Source organism: Eleginops maclovinus, chromosome 23, assembly GCF_036324505.1.
Source record: "Eleginops maclovinus isolate JMC-PN-2008 ecotype Puerto Natales chromosome 23, JC_Emac_rtc_rv5, whole genome shotgun sequence".
Classification (NCBI taxonomy): domain Eukaryota; kingdom Metazoa; phylum Chordata; class Actinopteri; order Perciformes; family Eleginopidae; genus Eleginops; species Eleginops maclovinus.
In genome coordinates, this window is record NC_086371.1 from 20651141 (window position 1) to 20671474 (window position 20334).

Genomic DNA, 20334 nt, shown 5'->3' on the forward strand with positions numbered 1-20334 from the left:
GACTGCAGTGTTTTTCTTCCTGATAGACAGAAGAATAGAGGAGGAGGGAAGTCCTTAGTATTCAGACCTGATTAGCATCCAGCTGATAGCTTCATAAATTCATTTGGATTGCTAATTAGCTCTTTATGAAAACTACTCAGAGGGCCGTTATTGCTGGTTAAGGTGTCTATTATGAAATCTTAGGCTGGGATTGAAAGCTTTTTTTGTCAGATAATTTACATTTTAGAAAATGAGGTAATGAACTCGATGCCACAGCTGCGGTGAAGCATCGGCATTGTGTCCTTCATGCCACTTGTCTACGCTGTGACGGTGCTTTCAATAAGAAACCCTCAACGTGGCAAGCAGCACAAACAAAAGAACGGCACAAATGTTTTTTTGTTCATTGAATGCGGGCAGCTCTACAAACATAATGAGGTCAGACCAGGTTAGAAGTGGTCAATGGGTTGCATGCTCCACCACTTTAACTTAGTAAAAGGTGGTGCAGTGATGGACAACATGAGAGTCTGCTTTCAATTAGATTAACTAGCAAAACAAAGCAGTGGATGGATGGATGCATGAATGGATGGATGGATGGATGGATGGATGGATGGATGGATGGATGGATGGATGGATGGATGGATGGATGGATGGATGGATGGATGGATAGATAGATAGATAGATAGATAGATAGATAGATAGATAGATAGATAGATAGATAGATAGATAGATAGATAGATAGATAGATAGATAGATGGATAGATGGATAGATAGATAGATAGATAGATAGATAGATAGATAGATAGATAGATAGATAGATAGATAGATAGATAGATAGATAGATAGATAGATAGATAGATAGATGGATAGATGGATAGATGGATAGATAGATAGATAGATAGATAGATAGATAGATGGATAGATAGATAGATAGATAGATAGATAGATAGATAGATAGATAGATAGATAGATAGATAGATAGATAGATAGATAGATAGATAGATAGATAATAAAGGGGTTTTACGCAGAACACAAGTTTCTCAATGATGTGGAGAATGTAATTGGATCACGTTGAATAGCAATATTGCAAATCATATCTTGTTGTTTCAGAAACCCAGCAGCATTCTTCCCTATAGTTCTGTGCTTTCATTAAACTCTCAGGTAATCCTGGGTAATCTTCTCCACTGCTCCACTTTACGATGACTGCCAATTACATCCCGCCATAGTCACAAAAGTTTTTCAGTTATTACATTTTGAGAGCACGAAGGCTGTTGAATTATTTTTTGATAAGACATAAAAAAAAGCTAAAAAAAAAAGCTAAATTGGAAGCGAAATAGACTATAACCGCTGTTACAGTAATATTACCTTTATGTCCGCCCAACTAAAATGTATGTATGGGAAACCATACCAAATCAGGACTATTCAAATGTGAATTTATTTCAAAATAATGTATACGCTAATTTACAGAATAACAGATGTCTCTTGACCAATGTAAGGCAATCAGAAAAAGTATGTTTGTCCCATGCGAAAATTTGCTTTAACACCCAGAGCACTTCCTGGGGGCTTTACACGTGTAAAAGGACCAAAGGCTGGATTCGAACCTGCTTTGTTGCGGCATGGATTGAGCCCCAGTTCATGGGCCACCAGCTTTTCCAAGTGAGATAAGTGGTGACCTGGGGAGAGTCAATTTGAAGCTTATCAAGGTCAAAAAGTTATAAAAGATATCTTAAAGGTCTCCTATTATGCTATATTTCAACAATATATTGTAGGGCAATATCTATACAAAACATGTCGGTGAAGGGATTTGCTCCAAATACCAAACAGATCACCCATTGTAGCATGCCTCATACCACTCTATTTCAGCCCTGTTCCTGAAGTGCTGATTCTGTGACTTGCTTTAAATTTGAGCTGACCTGAAGCTAGCCACGCCCCTTTGGAGCGTCATGCAGCTCTCTGTGAAGAGAGAAGTTTCTAACGGAGAAACTCAGCGAAACGCTGCCGTGATTAAACTCCATATTATGTTCCAAACCACATCAAGCATTATTTCTGAAACACTTCTCAGTGTTTACCACTAGAACAGAGACATTATATGTATTATATAAACAACAACTCTAAGTCCCTCCTGCAGACATCCTGCTGAACACACAGACACACAGAGGTGCTGCAGAGGGGATTCAGCTTGCGACTGTAAATTGCGGATGATAGGTTGGGACGTGTCACGAGGGCGGGACGTTGCCAGGAGTTCAATGTAAAGCCAGCCCACATTTCCAATATGATGTCATAACCGCAGCAAATCTGGATCAGCTTGTTTGTACCCGCATTTTTAGGGATGTGGGTAAGGAGGAAAAGAGAGTTGGTTGTATTTTCTGACAATTTGTGAGTCTCCTTACACACCGGGGACACAAATTTATGTAGAAAAGACATTAAAAGTGCATTATGCATAATAGGGGACCTTTAACCTCTGCTGCTTTGTTTATAAACGACTGTGTCCTACGGGTCCCTCTACTGTATGGGGGTGTTAAACTATAGCAATGGTAAATGATTAGCTGCAGTAGTAGTTCCAGCCACAATATTGAAGATGTATCATTTGGAACTTTATGATGCAATGCAGCAGCTGGATTGGCTCTTTATAGGACCTGCTCCCTCTGAGAAGGATTTCTTTTTTTAAAGCCTTTATTGTGATTCCCTCAATATTGTTTCTTTGGCTTCTCTCTGCCAATGCAGACCAGTCAGGCTTATCGCCAGAGTCCCAGTGGACTGCAGCTCTGTGTCTCAGGATCAATAAATGATAATGTGTGTCTATGTGCACGCATTTTGATGTTTCTGTGTGTGTGTGTCTGAGCGAGACAGGCTGAGAGATAGAGAGTTATATAAAAGGCACAGGAGGCAGAGAACAGCTATTTAATGGCGACTTGGCCTTTTATCCAACATCATCCTCACTGGATTGGTCAGTTTATAAGCCTGGATGGACATGTGTGTGTCAGATGTGTGTCTGTGTGTTGTGCACATGATTGACAGATGGTCCGATCGCAATTAAAGGATATTTATAAGGTTTAAGGGCCCCAGTGTTCTGCTGACAGAAGTGGAATGCAATAGGTCTCGTCCATTGTACACATAGAGACACAAAGACTGACACATAGTCCCAAAGCCCCCCACACACACACCCTTTCTTTATCATTGGCTGTTTTTCTCTATCTATGTGGGATGTCTGAGCACATTTTCCGAGAGTCAGTTTTTTTTCCTGCTGGCTAAGACCCATTTACCTCACTTACTGCGAACTGAGAGGCTGAGACAGAGAAAAGAGAGAGCGGAATTAGACTGTGAGATAGCAGAAAACGTAATGTAGAACAGATGAAGAGGAGAGAGTGGGAGAAAAACAGCACACTAGAGACACAGAGAGAGAGAGAGAGAGAGGGAGAGAGACAGAGTGAGAGAATTCCCACTTTGGGTGTCTGGTTTCATAACTGTTTCCATTTATGGAGATGTGTCACTGTTTTGCTTGTGTGTGTGTGTGTGTGTGTGTGTGTGTGTGTGTGTGTGTGTGCATTGGACTGTGTGTTAATATGTGCAAATGCATCTGTGTGTAATCGCATAAATGGATGCAAATTGTGCTTGTTTGCATATGCCTAGTACATGTGCACGAATATGAGCTCCAATACACTCGGATGGAACATTTCCAAATATTCTCTACCTGACTTTAGGATTATTTGAGCTCATACTGATCACTGATAAGCGCACGCTGATCCATGAATGAATTAGTCATGAAAATATTTTAGAATTAGTGCTAGGTTTTTTTAGCTGAGCGGCATGTTAGTGTATCATAATGACGTTAATATATAATTCGCTATCCATACTGTGAGGTGGTGATGGATGTTCCTGCAGATATACAGCCGCGGAAAAAAGAGACCACTTCAGCATTATCATTTTCTCTTGTTTTATTATACACAGATTTGTCTTTGAGTTAAATTACTTTTTGATTTTTAATTGTATTCTATAAACTACTGATAATTGTTCTCTGTGTTGGACTTCAACAGACACTGGAATGGCTGCTATACATGCAGAGAGAAAGATTTAAGAACAACTTGGAGTGGCCTCTTAATTTTTTCCAGAGTTGTATTGGCCGCATTTCAACTGTAATTTTACTGTAATTAGACATTTATCAGAACGAAATATTCTGTATTAATCAATACCAATATATATATATATTAATAAAGTGTTCAAATTTAAGATTCAAAGGATTTAAGTCCCAAGGTCCTTCAACAATGCAACATAATTATATAAGACATAAAACAATAAAAGATAATAATAATATATATATATAAATAGTGCAAGCAGAAGTCTATATACACATACATAGAATATGATATATATATATATATATATATATATATATATATATATATAAGAACAGAATGAAAAATGAAATATTGTACAATAAGATGAAATGAAATACTGTTTACAGTGATAACTATTTAGATAAATACATTGCAAGATGGTGTTTCAAGTGAAAGTCTTGCATTTAAGTAACAGTACAAAAGTATTGACATCAAAATATAAACAACAGTATTTAAAAAGTTATCATATAAATAATGGATTATAATTCATGCATTCATGTGTTCATCACAGCTGGTTAATGTGGAACTCATTTTAATTACTTAAAGAGGACACATTCTGCTCCTTTTCAAGTTCATATTTGTATTTTGTGCCTCTACTGGGACATGTCTCCACGCTTTAATGTTCAAAAAGCTCTTTATTTTTCTCATACTGCCTGTGCTGCAGCACATCTTTTCACCCTCCGTCTGAAACCAGAGCCTGGTCTGCTCTGATTGGTTAGCTGGCCCGGCTCTGTTGTGATTGGTCAACCGCTTAGAGATGTCCCGCCCCTTAGCCCAACCCGTACAATGTGTTGGATCACCAGCCAATAGAAGCGCAAGTGATATCAATATGTTACAGAAGTGAACAAAGGAGTCAAAGGGAGGGCGTTTCAGGCAGGGGGGGGGGGGGCAACTCAGAGTGTCCTTTGAGATCATCATGTTTCAAAAGTAAAGAGTGAGAAAGACACTGTGCCTGGTTGTGTAAAAACCTTGCATGTTTGCTATTATTTTAACACTCACTTCTCAGAGTGACTGAACAGATTTTTTCTAATTTATCTGCTGAAGGAGGCTTCCAAACTATTTGTTGGCTAATTTGGCTTCTATGATACAACAATAACATCAGCCAAAGGGGATTGAGAGCTCAATTACATTAGGGGTGACAACATTACGTTCAAAAAAAGCAAAGCTCTACTGTAATAATGAGACACATCTTTCCCAGCTGTGATGTTGTCATCATGCTCAGGGGCTAAGCCAGAGCAATTGCAACATCACAGATACATGCTTGGCTAAAATCAGCCTGCCACAAAATGTTACATCAAGTTTGAATACACAATTTGGTCAAAATTGAGTAGGAATGATAGAAATGTTAGGGTTCATCAGGATCATTTTAGTCTAGGTCTGCTCCTGTATCTGCATGCCATCCGGAAAGATTTGAATCCCAGGAAATATTGCACTGCAGAGGTGCTGTGCGTCCCCTGCTAGGGATGATTCAGCAGGATCAAATGAGGCTTAGGACTTTCTGCATCAGGCCGCACTCTGCAACCATATCTGATCCACTCCATGCAGGTTTCAGCTTCACAAAATGTGCGTCACCCCTTTTAGCTGAATGCACTTCAGCATGACAAACGCCGTATCAAAAGGAGTGTGATGGGGCTTAATGAAATGGAAACCAATAACGGGACATTTTCGACCGATTGGGAATCAGGATAGATAATGCAGAAAATCAGATCTGGCAAACAAACAAACATTAAGATCCTTTTTTTATTGATCACATTTTGTTCAGTAGGATAATCTCCACATATTAACATGAGTTTTATGATCTTTGAAACGTAAATACAATCGGCAGAAGTAAAAAATACATAAATACATGGCTAAGCTAAAGGCAGCTAATGGCATCTATTCGTCTCATGAAGTCACTTGTTATCAACCTTTGTTTTTATGACACATAGAAGCATCAGAAATTCACTTGTTGGGTATTCCTCACGTATTTTATGTCCTAGTACAAAATGTATAAATCTCTTAAGCTTATGGTAACCACAGACCGTATATCGGGCATGTAAACAAAAACATGTTTAACATTTTTTAACCTCGAGACAAGGAAGCCCTGTGCTGAAATGCTGACTCATTTCCAAGTTTAGCACTTATTCCTGCACCACTCTATCAGAGGGAGAGACAAAAAGATAAAATCATTTTCATCAACAAATAAATTAAGATGATCATGTTGTTTTTTTTTTAAGCAGATCTGTACCAAACCTAAAGATTTGATAAAAGTCTGTAGAATACTGTTTCTACACAATACTATAATTGCGTATAATTAACATTTTGGTTTCAAGGTTTCAAGGTTTCAAGGTTTTATTTGTCATATGCACAGCAGATACAGCGTATATGTTGGCAATGAAAATCTTATGTCGCGTGCTCCTCCAACAACTCAACATACATGGTGCAAATAACATAAATAAAATAGTGCAAAAAGAGAGAAGAATATTTACAGTAACAACAATAAAGATTTGAGGATGTGAAATATATACATATGTGGAATACATTGAGAGTATTTAAACACTTTAAATTGTAGCCCTTAAGTGAAATATAACTATACTTTATGTACCATATTGTTGGATTATTGCATAATTACTTGTTCCCTCTAAGGGGTAAAATTGCATCCTGACTCTGACTTTGTATCATTAAATCACATAGAAGTCAGATTAGACAAATTAAATCATAGACCTAACATTTCTTCTATCTCACGTATTGTTTATATATTTTGATTAAATTAGAAAATAAACGTCTCTGTCTTAAGTATATCATTGTTATCATACTGTTGCGGTACATAGCATAATGTCGTATAAATCAACAAATGTACGTAAAATCAATTACAGAATATCCCCATTGCTATTTCAAGTGACCTTGGTACCACCATTTGGCAAAACCATGTCATTAAAGGGTTTATTAATCGCTGTTTAAGTTTGCTCAGAATGCTGGCAAAAAAGACTAAAAGTTATTCCTGACCTACAAGATTGACTGATTCAAATGGTGACAAATATTATGAGGCTATGAATATTCCTTCAGTTGATTAATCAGCTAATCATTCCAGCACTAATCACCGTCTTCTCACAGTTCAGATAGTACTTTAAAAACAGGATTAATAAAAAAATGTTATACCACAGACAATCTAAATTGTCATTAAATAATCATATCTCAGCCTGCCTTAATTCAAACATTTCCTTCTCTCTGCTGAACCGTAATTAAGAGCTGCTCATTAGCATTTGCCCTTGATCCTTGGTAGGGACAGAGCTGCTGTACTGAGGTCTGCTGCTCAGATGAGTACATGTTTAAATCTCAGGTTACTATCCCTTCATTTTCACAAAGCTCAGTCACAGCAGGGATGGAAACAGATAGTTACTCAGCTGTGAAATCTCCACATAGACGGAGCGAGCAGATGAGCTGCCGGGATCATTCTGACAGGAATCAGTGGAGCTGTATTAAACAAATCTCTCTCTCTCTCTGCCTGCCTGCCTGCATGTCGGTCTGTATTCCTCTTCATTCGGCTTCTTCTACCTTTTCCTGCCCTCCTTTCAGAGCTGTTTCTGGATCATGTGGTGCAGAGGACAAAGTGTGCCAGACACATGCATTTCTCTCTCTCTGTCTCTAACATACAGCAACACACAGCAGCTGTTCTTATATGGAAGGTGACCCCTGTGTGAGTAAGCCAACACAAAGACATGTAAATGACAGTGGGCTGATAACCCACCTGTTTGGACGACACCTTGGCCATTTAACCTATCACAAAAAGGTTTGTAGTACTTAAAGGGGCCCTATTATGCTCCGGAGGGAACTTTACATGTACAAAAACCTATTGAGCAGGAAAGAGAAAACCCCAAATAGCATATAGAGTGGCGCAGGGATGACATATTTTTGTAGGCCGACCCGGAATATAAACTGCGCATGGGTTCCCTCGACCAAAAAATCAATCCGATTTGTCCGTAGGGTTTTAGACTATTGTAAATAAACAAGATCTGTGGAAAACCAACCTGTTTGATAAATGCACGTTTTGTTCAGCGGATATTCTCCACATGCGTACCCTACTTTTATTGTTTTCAAATCATAAATCTAATCGCCAGAAGCAACATTATGCTATAAACGAACTACAGACGAGTACAGCAGGGTCGCACGACTTCAACGTCCCGCCAATTTAAGATCGTTTCAAGATTCGCTTTCAACTCTCGTGTGCTTGCATATTTTAACAAAGCTTTTGCTTTTAGCCATACTGTGTTTAACTAGAAGTCATAGCTGTTTCAGTTACCAGTCTGATATCGTTTTACAGGAGTGTTTACGTGTTCGGAGTAATGACGTACAACGCCCTCAACAACTTCTGAAGAGTTTACCTTTTTTCAGACACGTAAACTCTTCAGAAATCTCCAGTGGGGGGTCATTGCTGATGCATTTAATGTCGTAGAACAAAACGTGATCCGTCTCTCAAATTTGTGTCAACCACAGACCTTATTTCAAGCTATCTTCTGGAGAAATCCCATTGATTTTGAGACGAGGGAACCGGAAGGGGAAAATGCTAACTCACTTGTGGGTTTTAGGACTGGTTCCTGCAGCACTCTATTACGACCCCTTCAAAGATGTAGATCAATTGAGGTTCCTTGCTGAGAGTCTTTATGGTTTATTTCATTGTTGTAGAAAAGCTGTATGTAAATCAATGTAATTCAGTTAATTCTCTACCTCCTCATTGTTCACTAATTCCCTCTCCCCTCTGGTTCTTCCTCTGCAGAGGGTCCTCCCTGGTTGCTGGTTTAAAGCTCTGGTCCTCATCTCTGGCCGGGGTGGACAGCCTCCCCCCCTCAGTGAAGAGCAACATGACCCAGGAGGGGCAGGCTCTGCCCTCTCCCACCCCACCAGAGAGCCCAGTGGAGCCCGATACAGCCACCACCGACCCCCCCACAGAGACCCAGGACAAGCTGAGGGTAGCAGAGAAGGACGAGGAAGGGAGACAAGGACAGATCAGGGAGGGAGAGACACATGGGGATGTAGAAGGGAGGGAAGAAGTAAAGGATGAACGATCAGAGGGTAAGTTAAAGGAGGAGAGGGTAGATCAACAAACAGATGGAGGGGGGGAGGAAGGGAGGGAAGGGACGAGAGCAGAAGGATATGGAAATGTGGAGGGGAGCTCAACGAGGGAGGAGGCAACACATGAGGAGGAGGAGATGAAAGAAGACGAGGAGGCGAAGGAAAAGGAAGAGATGCAACTGTCTACAGAGGGGGAGGAAACTCACCCACAACCAGCTGGGGGGTGAGTTCACTTCATCATTTATGGAAACCTTCAGACTAAGTCTGTGACCTCTAGGGGTCAAATTGTGATCTGAACTTTCCTACTTTACATGAGAAGATGTACAAAAAAAAAATCACATGACCTGCTCATTTATTAGCTTTCATCTTGATAAGCAAGAAAAACAAAAGCACAGCTTTAATAACCTAAAACACTGGATTTGTGGTTGGACAGAGCCTGTTCACGTGGCATTTATCACAATAGAGCGCAACTTGTTATTCAGATAGTTTTAAATTGTAATTTAACCAACAAACAAAATAGATACAATACAAAAAAGAAGAGTTATCACGATTGTAAATGAAGATGTTTCCCTCTCATCACTACTCCTACTCTCAATCATACGCAGAGAACTCTTCTCTTAGCTAAAAGGAATGACACAGCGGAGGTTTGACGGACCAGCTTTTCACACAGAAGCGAATTGGACATTGAATCTTTCATCTAGCTTCAATTGTCAGTGAGGCTTTTCAAGCTGAAATATTTCTCATTGTGCAAATCTCCTGAATGAAGGATGATTTCAGCACTCAACAGAGAATTGCTTGAGTCATCTGCTGAAGATAATTTCCTTTCTTTCTCTTCTCAACAGACTCGCAAATGGCATAGGTGGTAATGAAGAGGAAGAAGAAGTGGGAGAGGAAGAGGAGGAGGCAGGAGATGAACCAGGGACTCACTTGGACACTTTTAGCTCTAACTTTGAGACGACTGTAGAACAGGCCGACACAGAGGTGGAGGAAGAGGAGGAGGAGGAGGTCCAGAGAGAGGGAAACCAGGACAGTTTCAGCTCTGCGTTTGAGCAGATCGTCGAGCAGGTGGACGTTCAGGAAGAGGAGGGAGATGAGGAGTTAGAGGAGGAGGGGGAGAAGGGGAGGGTTGACAACAAAGATGGCTTCAGCTCCACCTTCGAGCGCATCGTGGAGTCGGCCCTGCTGAGGGGCGGGACCTGCTACAGCAGCCTGGACTCTCTGGACGTGCTGTCGCTCACGGACGAGACAGACAGCTGCGTCAGCTTCGAGGCGCCACTGACGCCGCTCATCCAACAGAGGTCACTGTTACAGGGGCCCGAACCCCTGGAGCTGGAGCTGGAGACAGTGCAGGAGCAGGAAGGGGCCGAGGCAGGGCCGGACTCCCCGGGCGAGGGGGAGATCACTGTTCCTGGAGCAGGAGCTATGGCTGGAGTAGGAGGGAGCCCCCTGAGGACCACCATACCTGGGAGCAGGTCTGAGTTTGTGCTGTGTCAGTCTGGACGCTGGGCCATCTCTAACGGATACCACACTGACTCCCAGAGAGCCATGGTCAACTCGGTCAGGTAAGGAGGAAGGATTAGGTTTATTTTAGTCCTTATGTTAAGTTATTTATGTATATAATATATATTTTATTACATCCTTAAAGGGAAAGTTCAATTAAAAATCAAAAATGCATATTCTTCTGGGTGTTTGAGATATCAGCCGTGGAGATGTACTGGAGCTAGATGGCCCTCAGCTTGTGGTGCAAAAACATACATTTCAAATATTTAACACCAATGTCTCTCTCTTCAGAAATCACAACCTGGTCTCTCAAGATAATCCACATATCCATGTAGGAACACATTTTTTTTTCTATGGTATTTTGCGAGCTCTTGAACTTCACACTCAACACACAGTGGCTTTGAAATATAATCCCAAGAAAATACAAAATGTCCATTCCCCTATTAGAGCCTGTTGCAACTGAAATGTTGACATGCATTTTTTTACACACATATCCTGATGGCAGTGATTTATTTATTTTCTAAGCGTTGCCCAAACCCTAAAGTTTAGGATTTGATTTATTATTATTACTCTAACTGACCTAACAGTAAAACTAAACATTTTATATTAATTATAAAGGAAAATATAACTGGATATTTCAAGTGCGAATGTAGAAGAAACATGAGTTAGACACAGCCATAGCCATTCAAGTATGAAAGGGTTATGATACCTTAACACACGAAGACATTTAATGATAACCTGATAAAAACACAGACACACCTTTTGATTAAGTTTAAAAGGTATTTAGTTGTGCATGAAAATAAGACGTGTGTCTAAAACCTGAGCTTTTATAGCCTCTTTAGTAAATATTAAACTTCCATGTGATTTACCACACTGCTAGCAGAAAGCACACTGCTAGCAGGCAGATAAACAGCGATGTTCAAAAGGTTTTCCTATAGGAAGAAATTATTAAATCATAGGTAAGGTTTATCGGTTACTGGGGTAAAGAAATCAGGACCCAATTCCAGGATGAAAAAGGAAGGCAAGTATAAAAGTATAACACAAAAAGCTACATTTATTAAACGAAAGCTGGTACAGAAAACTGAACACTGAAGGCACAAGCAAGGTAAAAACAAAAAGAAAGTAGCTAAACAGAGCGAGGAACAAACCGAGAGGACTTGGAGAACACAGGATGGAACAAGAGGAAAATCCAGAAAGAGCAGGGACATGAAACGATACCAGGAAGTGCAACACACTGAACCACATCAGGAAGACAATGAAGTGAAAAGAACACCGGGAAGACAGACATGTAAACACGGGACAAATCACAAAGACAAACCACAGCTATGGAGGGCATGCCAAACACAAGGGGAAAATAACTAGTACATCACACAGGCGGGAAAACCCAGACACAAAGACAAAATACGTTTCAAAATTAAACAGGGAACAAAAACTACGATCATGACAACAACCTGCAATGATACACAAAAACAAACACCTTATTTTACGTTTTGCATGTCATACATTTCCTGCTGCAGCCAGGCAGGGAAGGCCTTCAGAGGTATGGCGCTGTTGGGCTCACTTGAAGCGATATTGCTGCAGTATGCTGTGACCTTGGCTGGACCAGCAGGTGGCGTGAGCATGGTGGGACCCAGCTGTGGGCCCTTCAGACAGAGGGGGGAGGTTGGTTGGGGTGAATGGGATGGTCTGCTGGTTCAAAAGGAAGTCATTTGTCTATGGATGTAAACTCAGTTGGCAGGCACGTACATACCAGTCTACCTAACAACATCGAATGCTAGGCTCATGTTGAAGAATCCTCAATATATGTGGAAAAGGAGACAGGGTATGGTTGGATAGCTTTGTGCACTTGAGCGCGAACTTAAACAGCAGCAAGCAAACAAAAAGACAACTGAAAACAATGCAGAGATGCAGTCACTGTTTGAGCAGGAATGCTGCATTTGTATTAAAAGCGCTCCTTCCCCTGTTGGTATTGACTGAGAGCGATCCAGGCAGCAAAGTTCAGGAGGCCGTCCTGCACACTGCCGCAGCTCTATTTGATTTCTTTAACCATTTTGCCTTAGGCGTACTTGCACAGTAGGGGGAGATAACGTTGCTGCTGCCAAATTACACAAGGTTTATGCATGACAAAAGACCTTCCTGAGAGGAAACGGCATTTGCAGGACCGCTGTGGTGGGTTCATATTGGAGATTAACAATTGAAATGTATGCAGCCATATGGAAATAAGACACAGGGTGCCTGTCAGGATAATAAATCACTTAGATGAGCTGAACAGCAGGAGTATGCTTCTTTTCGTCTCAGATAGCCAGCTGATATTATACAATGCTGAGATTATAATGCTTTGATATCTATCTCCTCCACTTTGTCCATCATTTGCATAGACCCAGAGGAATTGTGCAGGGTAAAGCAACAGCTGCCGGTACTTTCTTTCATTTAATTACCTTAATAGCACTTAGGAAGGTTTAGGAAGAGTCACTGAAGGGGGGAGGTGGTAACAGGAACCATATGGGGAAAGCCATGTAACCTGAACTCTGGCTATAGGTCGGTCCGTCTGACTTTTGTACAATCCCTGTGGCTGTGTTCTCCGCCGGCACAGAATCTGTTACCAAACTCCTGGAGTGACAGAAAGACGGACAGTGGTAGAATCAAATGAAGCCCACGAACCCAAGTACTCTATTCAAGCAGCGGTGCAAAGTAAATGTACTCGAGTACTGTACATAAGTACACTTTTGAAGTATTTCCATGTTATTCTACTTCATACTTCTCCTCCACTACACTTTGGAGGGAGTGATTGTACTTCTTACTCACTACAATTATTTGAAGATATTACTAACAGGTTACTTTGCAGGTTTATATGAGTAGTAAAAATATACATCAACTACTAGATTCTGATGTACTATTATGAACCCAACAGCACATAAGTAATTAAAGTATGCTCCATCTTTACTAACTGGAAAACTATTCACACATTAATGGTTCACTAATTATAAGCCATTAAAGGAGCAAGGAGTATTTTTTGTTATCCTAATACATTTGTGCTTTTACTTAAGTAAGATTAGTGCAATTTTGAGGTTTGTTTACTTCCATAGTGACTTTATGTAAAACTCTCGCTTTTATTGACAAGTGCTCCAACACATTGTACGTGATAGGCTAAGGGGCGCAATCAATCACAACAGAGCCGCCCAGCTAACCAATCAGAGCAGACTGGGCTCTGGTTTCAGACAGATCATCTCAGGTAGCTGCTGGGAATCTTTCCCAGACTCCCCTGCTGCTTCCACATCTCAGTACCAACTATCCAATGAACCGAGGATTTAAACTGTCGGCCCTCCTACTCTTACTCTTCCCTCTCCCTCCCTCCCTCCTTCCATCCCTCCCCCCGTCTACAGATGTTGTCCTTTAGGCACGGTCTTGCTTCCTGACCACCAGCGCCAAACTGAATGAGCTATTGTTTATGTCATGACATCATCGTCTTCAGCTTTGCTCTGCCCAGCAGGGTCTCACAGTGAATGTGTGTGTGTGTGTGTGTGTGTGTGTGTGTGTGTGTGTGTGTGTGTGTGTGTGTGTGTGTGTGTGTGTGTGTGTGTATGTGTGTGTGTGTGTGTGTGTGTGGGGGGGGGGGGTTGCGTGCGTGTGTGTGAAGTGAGTGATTATTGCTCTATGCTAGCCAGACATTTGAACACTTAAATCTAGAGTGGATACATCTGCTCGTCAGTCTTAAAGGGATATTTTAGGGTTTAAAGACACCCTCAGTATCCAGTTCATCGGGAACTAGAAGTGGGTTTTCAACAGTAACAAATCAGGTGTTACAATCCAACAAGCATTAGCAATTCAGTGTCCAGTCAACAGAGGTAAAAGCCATTACTTTGAAATCACAGTTGAGGCTCAGTCAAGGTTTGTTTGGTTTAAATATTCCCGAAGGGGGCATGCATGATTTTGAAAAGATTGCTCTTCAGTCCAATTTGTATTGAAGTACCTTAAAGTAGCATATAGTAAAGTAGGCTATAAATGCTAATAATAAAACTACAGCACAGCCCCGGAGGAGGTTTATTTTTTCTGGATGGGCTCATGAGAGGACCACTCACAGTGAATAGACGGACAGGTTATTATAAAATTCACTTCTTAAAAGCTTTTTATGATTCTGTCAAATGGATGTGTGTCAAAGCAAAACAATTATTTCTGCATCTGTAAGAGTACTTCATACATTTCCACATCTCAAAGTGTATTTCATTCCTGCTCCTCCTCCTACACTCTGAAACTCCATCTCTTTGTGTGCTCCATCTTACCTGCTGCCTCTGTATTCATTTTCCACTTTATCCGTCTTATCTCACTTCATCTCATCTCTCCCCCTCCCACTGTCCTCTTCCTTTCTTCTTTGCATCACCTCCTCTTCCATTTCCTCTACAGTGCATCTCCTGCTGATGCATCTTATCTCTCATTCCTCTCTTTCCATCCCTCCATTTCTTTGGAGCCACAGAATTGGCTCAGTAACATTTTCTGGCACTTCAGGCATCATGGACCACTAGCTTTTTCTCTGCAGGACGGAACAGCTGCAAAGCTATGGATAAAAAATGGCAAGTTAATCAGTCGATCAGCTTCTTTGGCAGACATTTAGTTGTTTTATGGGTCATTCAGTCCATGGGTTTCCCCATCATCCAGATACGCTCAACTAGTCTGATCATTTTGCTACAGAGAATATAGAATTTTAAAACAACTCTAAGAGTGTACAGCTAATTTATATGCTAATGTCTGCCTGCTAACATTGCTCACAATGCCAATGCTAACATGCTGATGTTAAGCAACTATACGTTTGTTTGTTGTCTAACTTCTACAAAATATCATGGCTTTCAAATATAAAAAATACAAGGCATTTGAACATAAAATAAATATAATAAAATCATTTGTCAAATGGCTGGATCATATTTTTCTTTTATACTTAACCATTTTGTTGCATTCTAGTTGGCCATTAACAACATTTTATGAAGTAAAGAAACGTATTACTTCCTAACGTTATAATCAGCTAAAAGTGTGATTGCTCTCGTAGCTCAATCAAACAATAAAGCTTATTTTTAAAAGGCCTTCAAACTGCTTTGCAAGAAAATTAGGATGATAAAAGTAGTAAAATGTTTTTATAAATAATAAAAAAACATAGAGTTGAAACAGTGCACAAAAGCCAGAGTGAAAAAATGGGTTTTTATTTAAAAAAAATATGTATATATATATATATATATATTTGAGTTTAGCATACTAGCATGCTAACGTTAGCAAATAGACTGTAAACAAAAGTTACAACTTGGATCGTAAAGTCAGTAGTTCTGAGGTATGTCAGGTGACCATCAAAGGCATTAGGCTTCATCCTTTGGGCATCATGAATATGTGTACTCTTTTCCATGGCAATTCATCCAATGGTACCTGAGCTATTTCCGGTTGGATCAAAAATATTTCCATTCCCAGAGTTGGTTTAAAGCAGAGTATGTAAATGAAAAAACAATGGAAGAGACAGAAAGCAGTTTGTCTTCTCTGGAAACTCATTGGCATGCAGCGTGAAGCAGTTATATCACCATACAGTATGTGTCTCAAAACGGTGCAGAAACTCTTGATAGTCGATCATAAATCAGCTGTGCATGCCTCATGAATGCAACTGAAATATTAAGTCTTCAAACACTGTTTTACTGATAACTATATTTAACTATAAAAACAATTGGCATTATGTAGTGCAGCAACAGAAAGAAACACCAGAGATTGTCATCAAATCAAAATATCCATATAGGTGCTTTCAACCCTGGCAGCAATGCTTTTGACAGCGTTACAGACTCTGCCCAAAACGCAGGATTCAGCGTTCATAACAGACAGGGCTTTGATGACGCCCCGGGCAGCGAGAGAGAGAGAGAGACAGACAGAGAGACAGACAGAGAGACAGAAAGAGAGAGACAGAGAAGAAACCTAATCTCACCTCAGCCAAACTCTCCCTGTAGATCCTCTCCCTGCTACCGCTGATTATTCTGACATCAGTGGATGAAGGAAGTAAAGTCGGCAGCTTGCCACAGGGATACAGGAAACACTGTCGAGCATTGCAGAGGTTGTAGACAAGCCGTCCAACACATGGATATAAGACGGGAAGGCTTTCTTTCAGGCAGTTAGGGATATTGTTGTGTCTTAGTCAGTTTACCTGCCTGTCAGTTCATAAAGGGGTTATAGTGTTCGACACAGATGAACCACAGACTGTAGAGATATAAAGCCAGACTCTCAATTACTTATCTTATTAGTTGACTAATAAAGAGGGTTTCATCCTCCGATTCTATCTATCTATCAATCTGTTACTTTACAGTGTATGCCCTGTGGGAATCTATGAGGAACAAACTTAACCTTTTTCTATAAAAAAAAGCTCAAAACGGCCATGAAATACACGTTTTGTATCCATCTCTCAAGCAGCTTACTACTGATGGACCTGAATTAAGCTAAATGCAACCTATGGTGTAGCATTCACACACACACACACACACACACACACACACACACACACACACACACACACACACACACACACACACACACACACACACACACACACACACACACACACACACACAGGAGGCAGACTGGCACGGATTGGCCACTTTAGATCATGAAACACAGTGACATCCAAAAACAAACTCATATTCCGCAGTCATGCCACGGGAAGCGTGTGGTATGTTAATGAAGGCAAACCTTTTACTCTTGTAGACGCATGCAATATCTCTGGCCGAACATTAGCATGCATGTGTATCCATTTGAGAAAACATGCTGTGACTGTGTGTTCCTCCCCCTAGCTCGCGAGCCCGCTAGATCTAAGCCCAAGCAGAGCAGATAAAAGCCAGGCTCAGTTGTTTCCATATCAGAGAAGCAGCTCTGCCGTGTGGACTAATCTCTTTCATATACAGCTCTGTGGAGTGCAGGAACACACATAAAAGACACATGGGGCCGGCAGCATGCATGCGTAAACAGAAAATGCGCATAATGTTCGTACTTCTTAATGCTCACTCAGTGACACAAATATATAGGAGCTTTCATATCTGTATTTCACACTCTGAATCTTTCCCTTTTTTCTGTTTCTCACTTGCACACACATCATTCAGGATGGCATAAAAACCCTGAGCGTGGTTCTATAGCAGCACTGAAACATCCTGCAGATTATCCTCTCCTGGCTCAGGCAGTGATATCGACACACACAGTAGTAGCAGCACACACATTTGCAACACGAGCAGTAATACATTCAAATTCTCTCTCTTTCAGCATCTCACCACAAGCACACACACACTAACAGAATCATTTCAGCACTGACGGATTTATCCCTGTCTATTTATAGCCTGCCTCTATGTTTTATGACACATCCCACGGTCTAACCGTACCAATGTTTTGTCAACACTTCCTGTTTGAGTGCAGTAGAAATAGAACCTGACTCTAAAATATTAGTGTATTTTTGGGCCTTTTTCTGTTCTCCTCTTTGAGTTTGTGGCTCACTTAAAGCAGAAGGTATATCCTCTGGTTGTTGTTAGATGATCAGTGTGTCATTAAACACAATCCCACACCTGAACACAATAAGTGTCTCCGAGCCGAAAGAGGTCACCATTGTCCATTGTGTGCCTCTGAGTAAGTGTGTTTTTGGGGGGGTTTTGTGAGCATGTGTGTGCAAGAAAGACAGAAAACAAACCATAAACCAATATCGTGCCCAGTAACTTATTATTTTTGATTAGATTACTGTTATGTGGTTAAACTGAATTGCCTTTATTGCTGGTATAACAATAATGAAATAATATGCATCATTTTGGAAATGAGAAGGTTTCGCTTGATCTGTTCTCTTAGTGTTATATTTGATATGAGTATTTATTTAGGATGTAATATTCGTCTCAAATATATTTCTTTATTCAATTCTTTATGTGAAATGTTTGTGTCCTGGTTTTTAACATCTTGATACTTTGCTTTGTCTTTTTACATACAGCAATGGCAACTCCAACATACAGTGGAGGAAATAAGTATTTGATCCCCTGCCAATTTAGTTAGTTTACCCATTTACAAAGACATGAACAGTCTGTAATGTTTATGGTAGGTTTACTTTAACAGTGAGAGACAGAATATCAAAAACATTAAAGCTCCTGAGATGTGAGCAAACCTGGTGACCAACTACAAGAAACGTCTGCCCTCTGTGCTGTCCAACAAGGTTTTCTCCACCAAGAACAAAGGCATTTTTTGCAAGGGGATCAAATACTTATTTCCCCCAATGAAATGCTAATTAATTTATATCTTTTTTTAGTGTACATTTCTGAAATTATTTTTTGATATTAAACAAAATAAAAATTACAGACTGTTAATTTCTTTGTAATGGGTAAACTAACTAAATTGGCAGGGGATCAAATACTTATTTCTTCCACTGTAAATAGTGTGTGTATTGTTGTTCCATGAATACAAATATCCTCAATTATTTAGGGATTTACTTTAATTGAAAGTAATTTTTAGTAAGACATTTGAAGAGCCATACTAACTAAGTATAAAATATCCCAAAAGTGTTTGTTGACATGCTTTAAACAACAATATTGGTCGATGCTTGGCTCCAGATATTACAAATACACATTGATCCATCCATCAACATTCTGACGCTTCTCCGGTCCGAGTTTGTGGGGACAGCAGGTTACGCAAGGAAGTCCAGACATCCCTTTATCCAGCAACGTTTTTCTAGCTCCTCCCGTGGGATCCTCAGGGGATCCAAGGCCCCAAGATAATTTAACTCTTTCACTTAAAGCTGCCACTCACTCCCTACCCTGTTCTACCTAGCTTCTACTGGAAGTCACAGCCTGGTGACGCCAACAGAACCACATCGTCCACAAAAAGCAGAGTAGCAATTCTGAGGTCCCCTTTCTCTGGCTGCACCTTGATATCCTATCCTTTAGAATCCCAAAAAGTATTCAGACAAGGGTCAAACTTGGAGGAGCCCAACACCCACTGAAAACATGTTTGACTTCCTGCACGGAATACAAACTCAGCCCTTACTCCAGTTAATGACCGGAAGGCTCGACTAGAATGACAGTTGTACCCCCTACTAGACTCCCCTGGGACGTGGTCCTTTTCCCTTACTTGTTGACTATCTTCGGCCTGGTAGTCCTGTTTACTTTCAACATAACCGTGCTTTTTGGCGGATTTATCACAAGTGGACAACTCTCAGTACGTCAGTTAACTCCATTTGAATGCGTCTCATGACCATTACGTAGCCGTTTTAATAGCACTTAGACAATTATGAACTTCCTGTGGCTTAGTTTGCTTGAAATTACAAGGAAAAAGAAATCAGAACTAAACTGACTGGGTCTATTACTAGTTATCGCATCATAATGTGTTTTGCCCTATCCACTTGCAATCCTATCCCATGTGTAAACATGGTGTATGAAGGGACTCTTTTTCACATACTGTATGTTAGTGAAGAGCCATTTTATCTCAGGTATCCTGCTCTGACTTTTAAAAACACTGAAACACTTTTTCCCATGCGCTAGCTGTCATGTGAACATCACATCTGGCCTGTAACAGGTTTGTACATTCAGCTGTGAGTGAAAAAGTCATGGTGTGTAAATGGAAAAGGTTATCCATAGGTCATGCGAGTTAGATGCTCAAAAAATCCTTCAGTGTTATTATTTGTATCAAGGAAATGCAGTCATTGTCATTGTCTATAAATAAT

The 20334-nt window shown here is 40.4% G+C and overlaps 1 protein-coding gene across 1 annotated transcript in view; it reads left to right on the plus strand.

Annotated features, from left to right (window-relative positions):
* psd2 (pleckstrin and Sec7 domain containing 2) overlaps window positions 1-20334 on the plus strand; it is a 42535-nt gene that overhangs the window by 2683 nt on the left and 19518 nt on the right. The window contains exons 2-3 of the mRNA XM_063876915.1: window positions 8845-9363; window positions 9983-10702. Coding sequence (XP_063732985.1) covers window positions 8930-9363; window positions 9983-10702 — 1154 coding nt within the window. The 5' untranslated portion in view covers window positions 8845-8929. The remainder of the gene's footprint in view (window positions 1-8844; window positions 9364-9982; window positions 10703-20334) is intronic.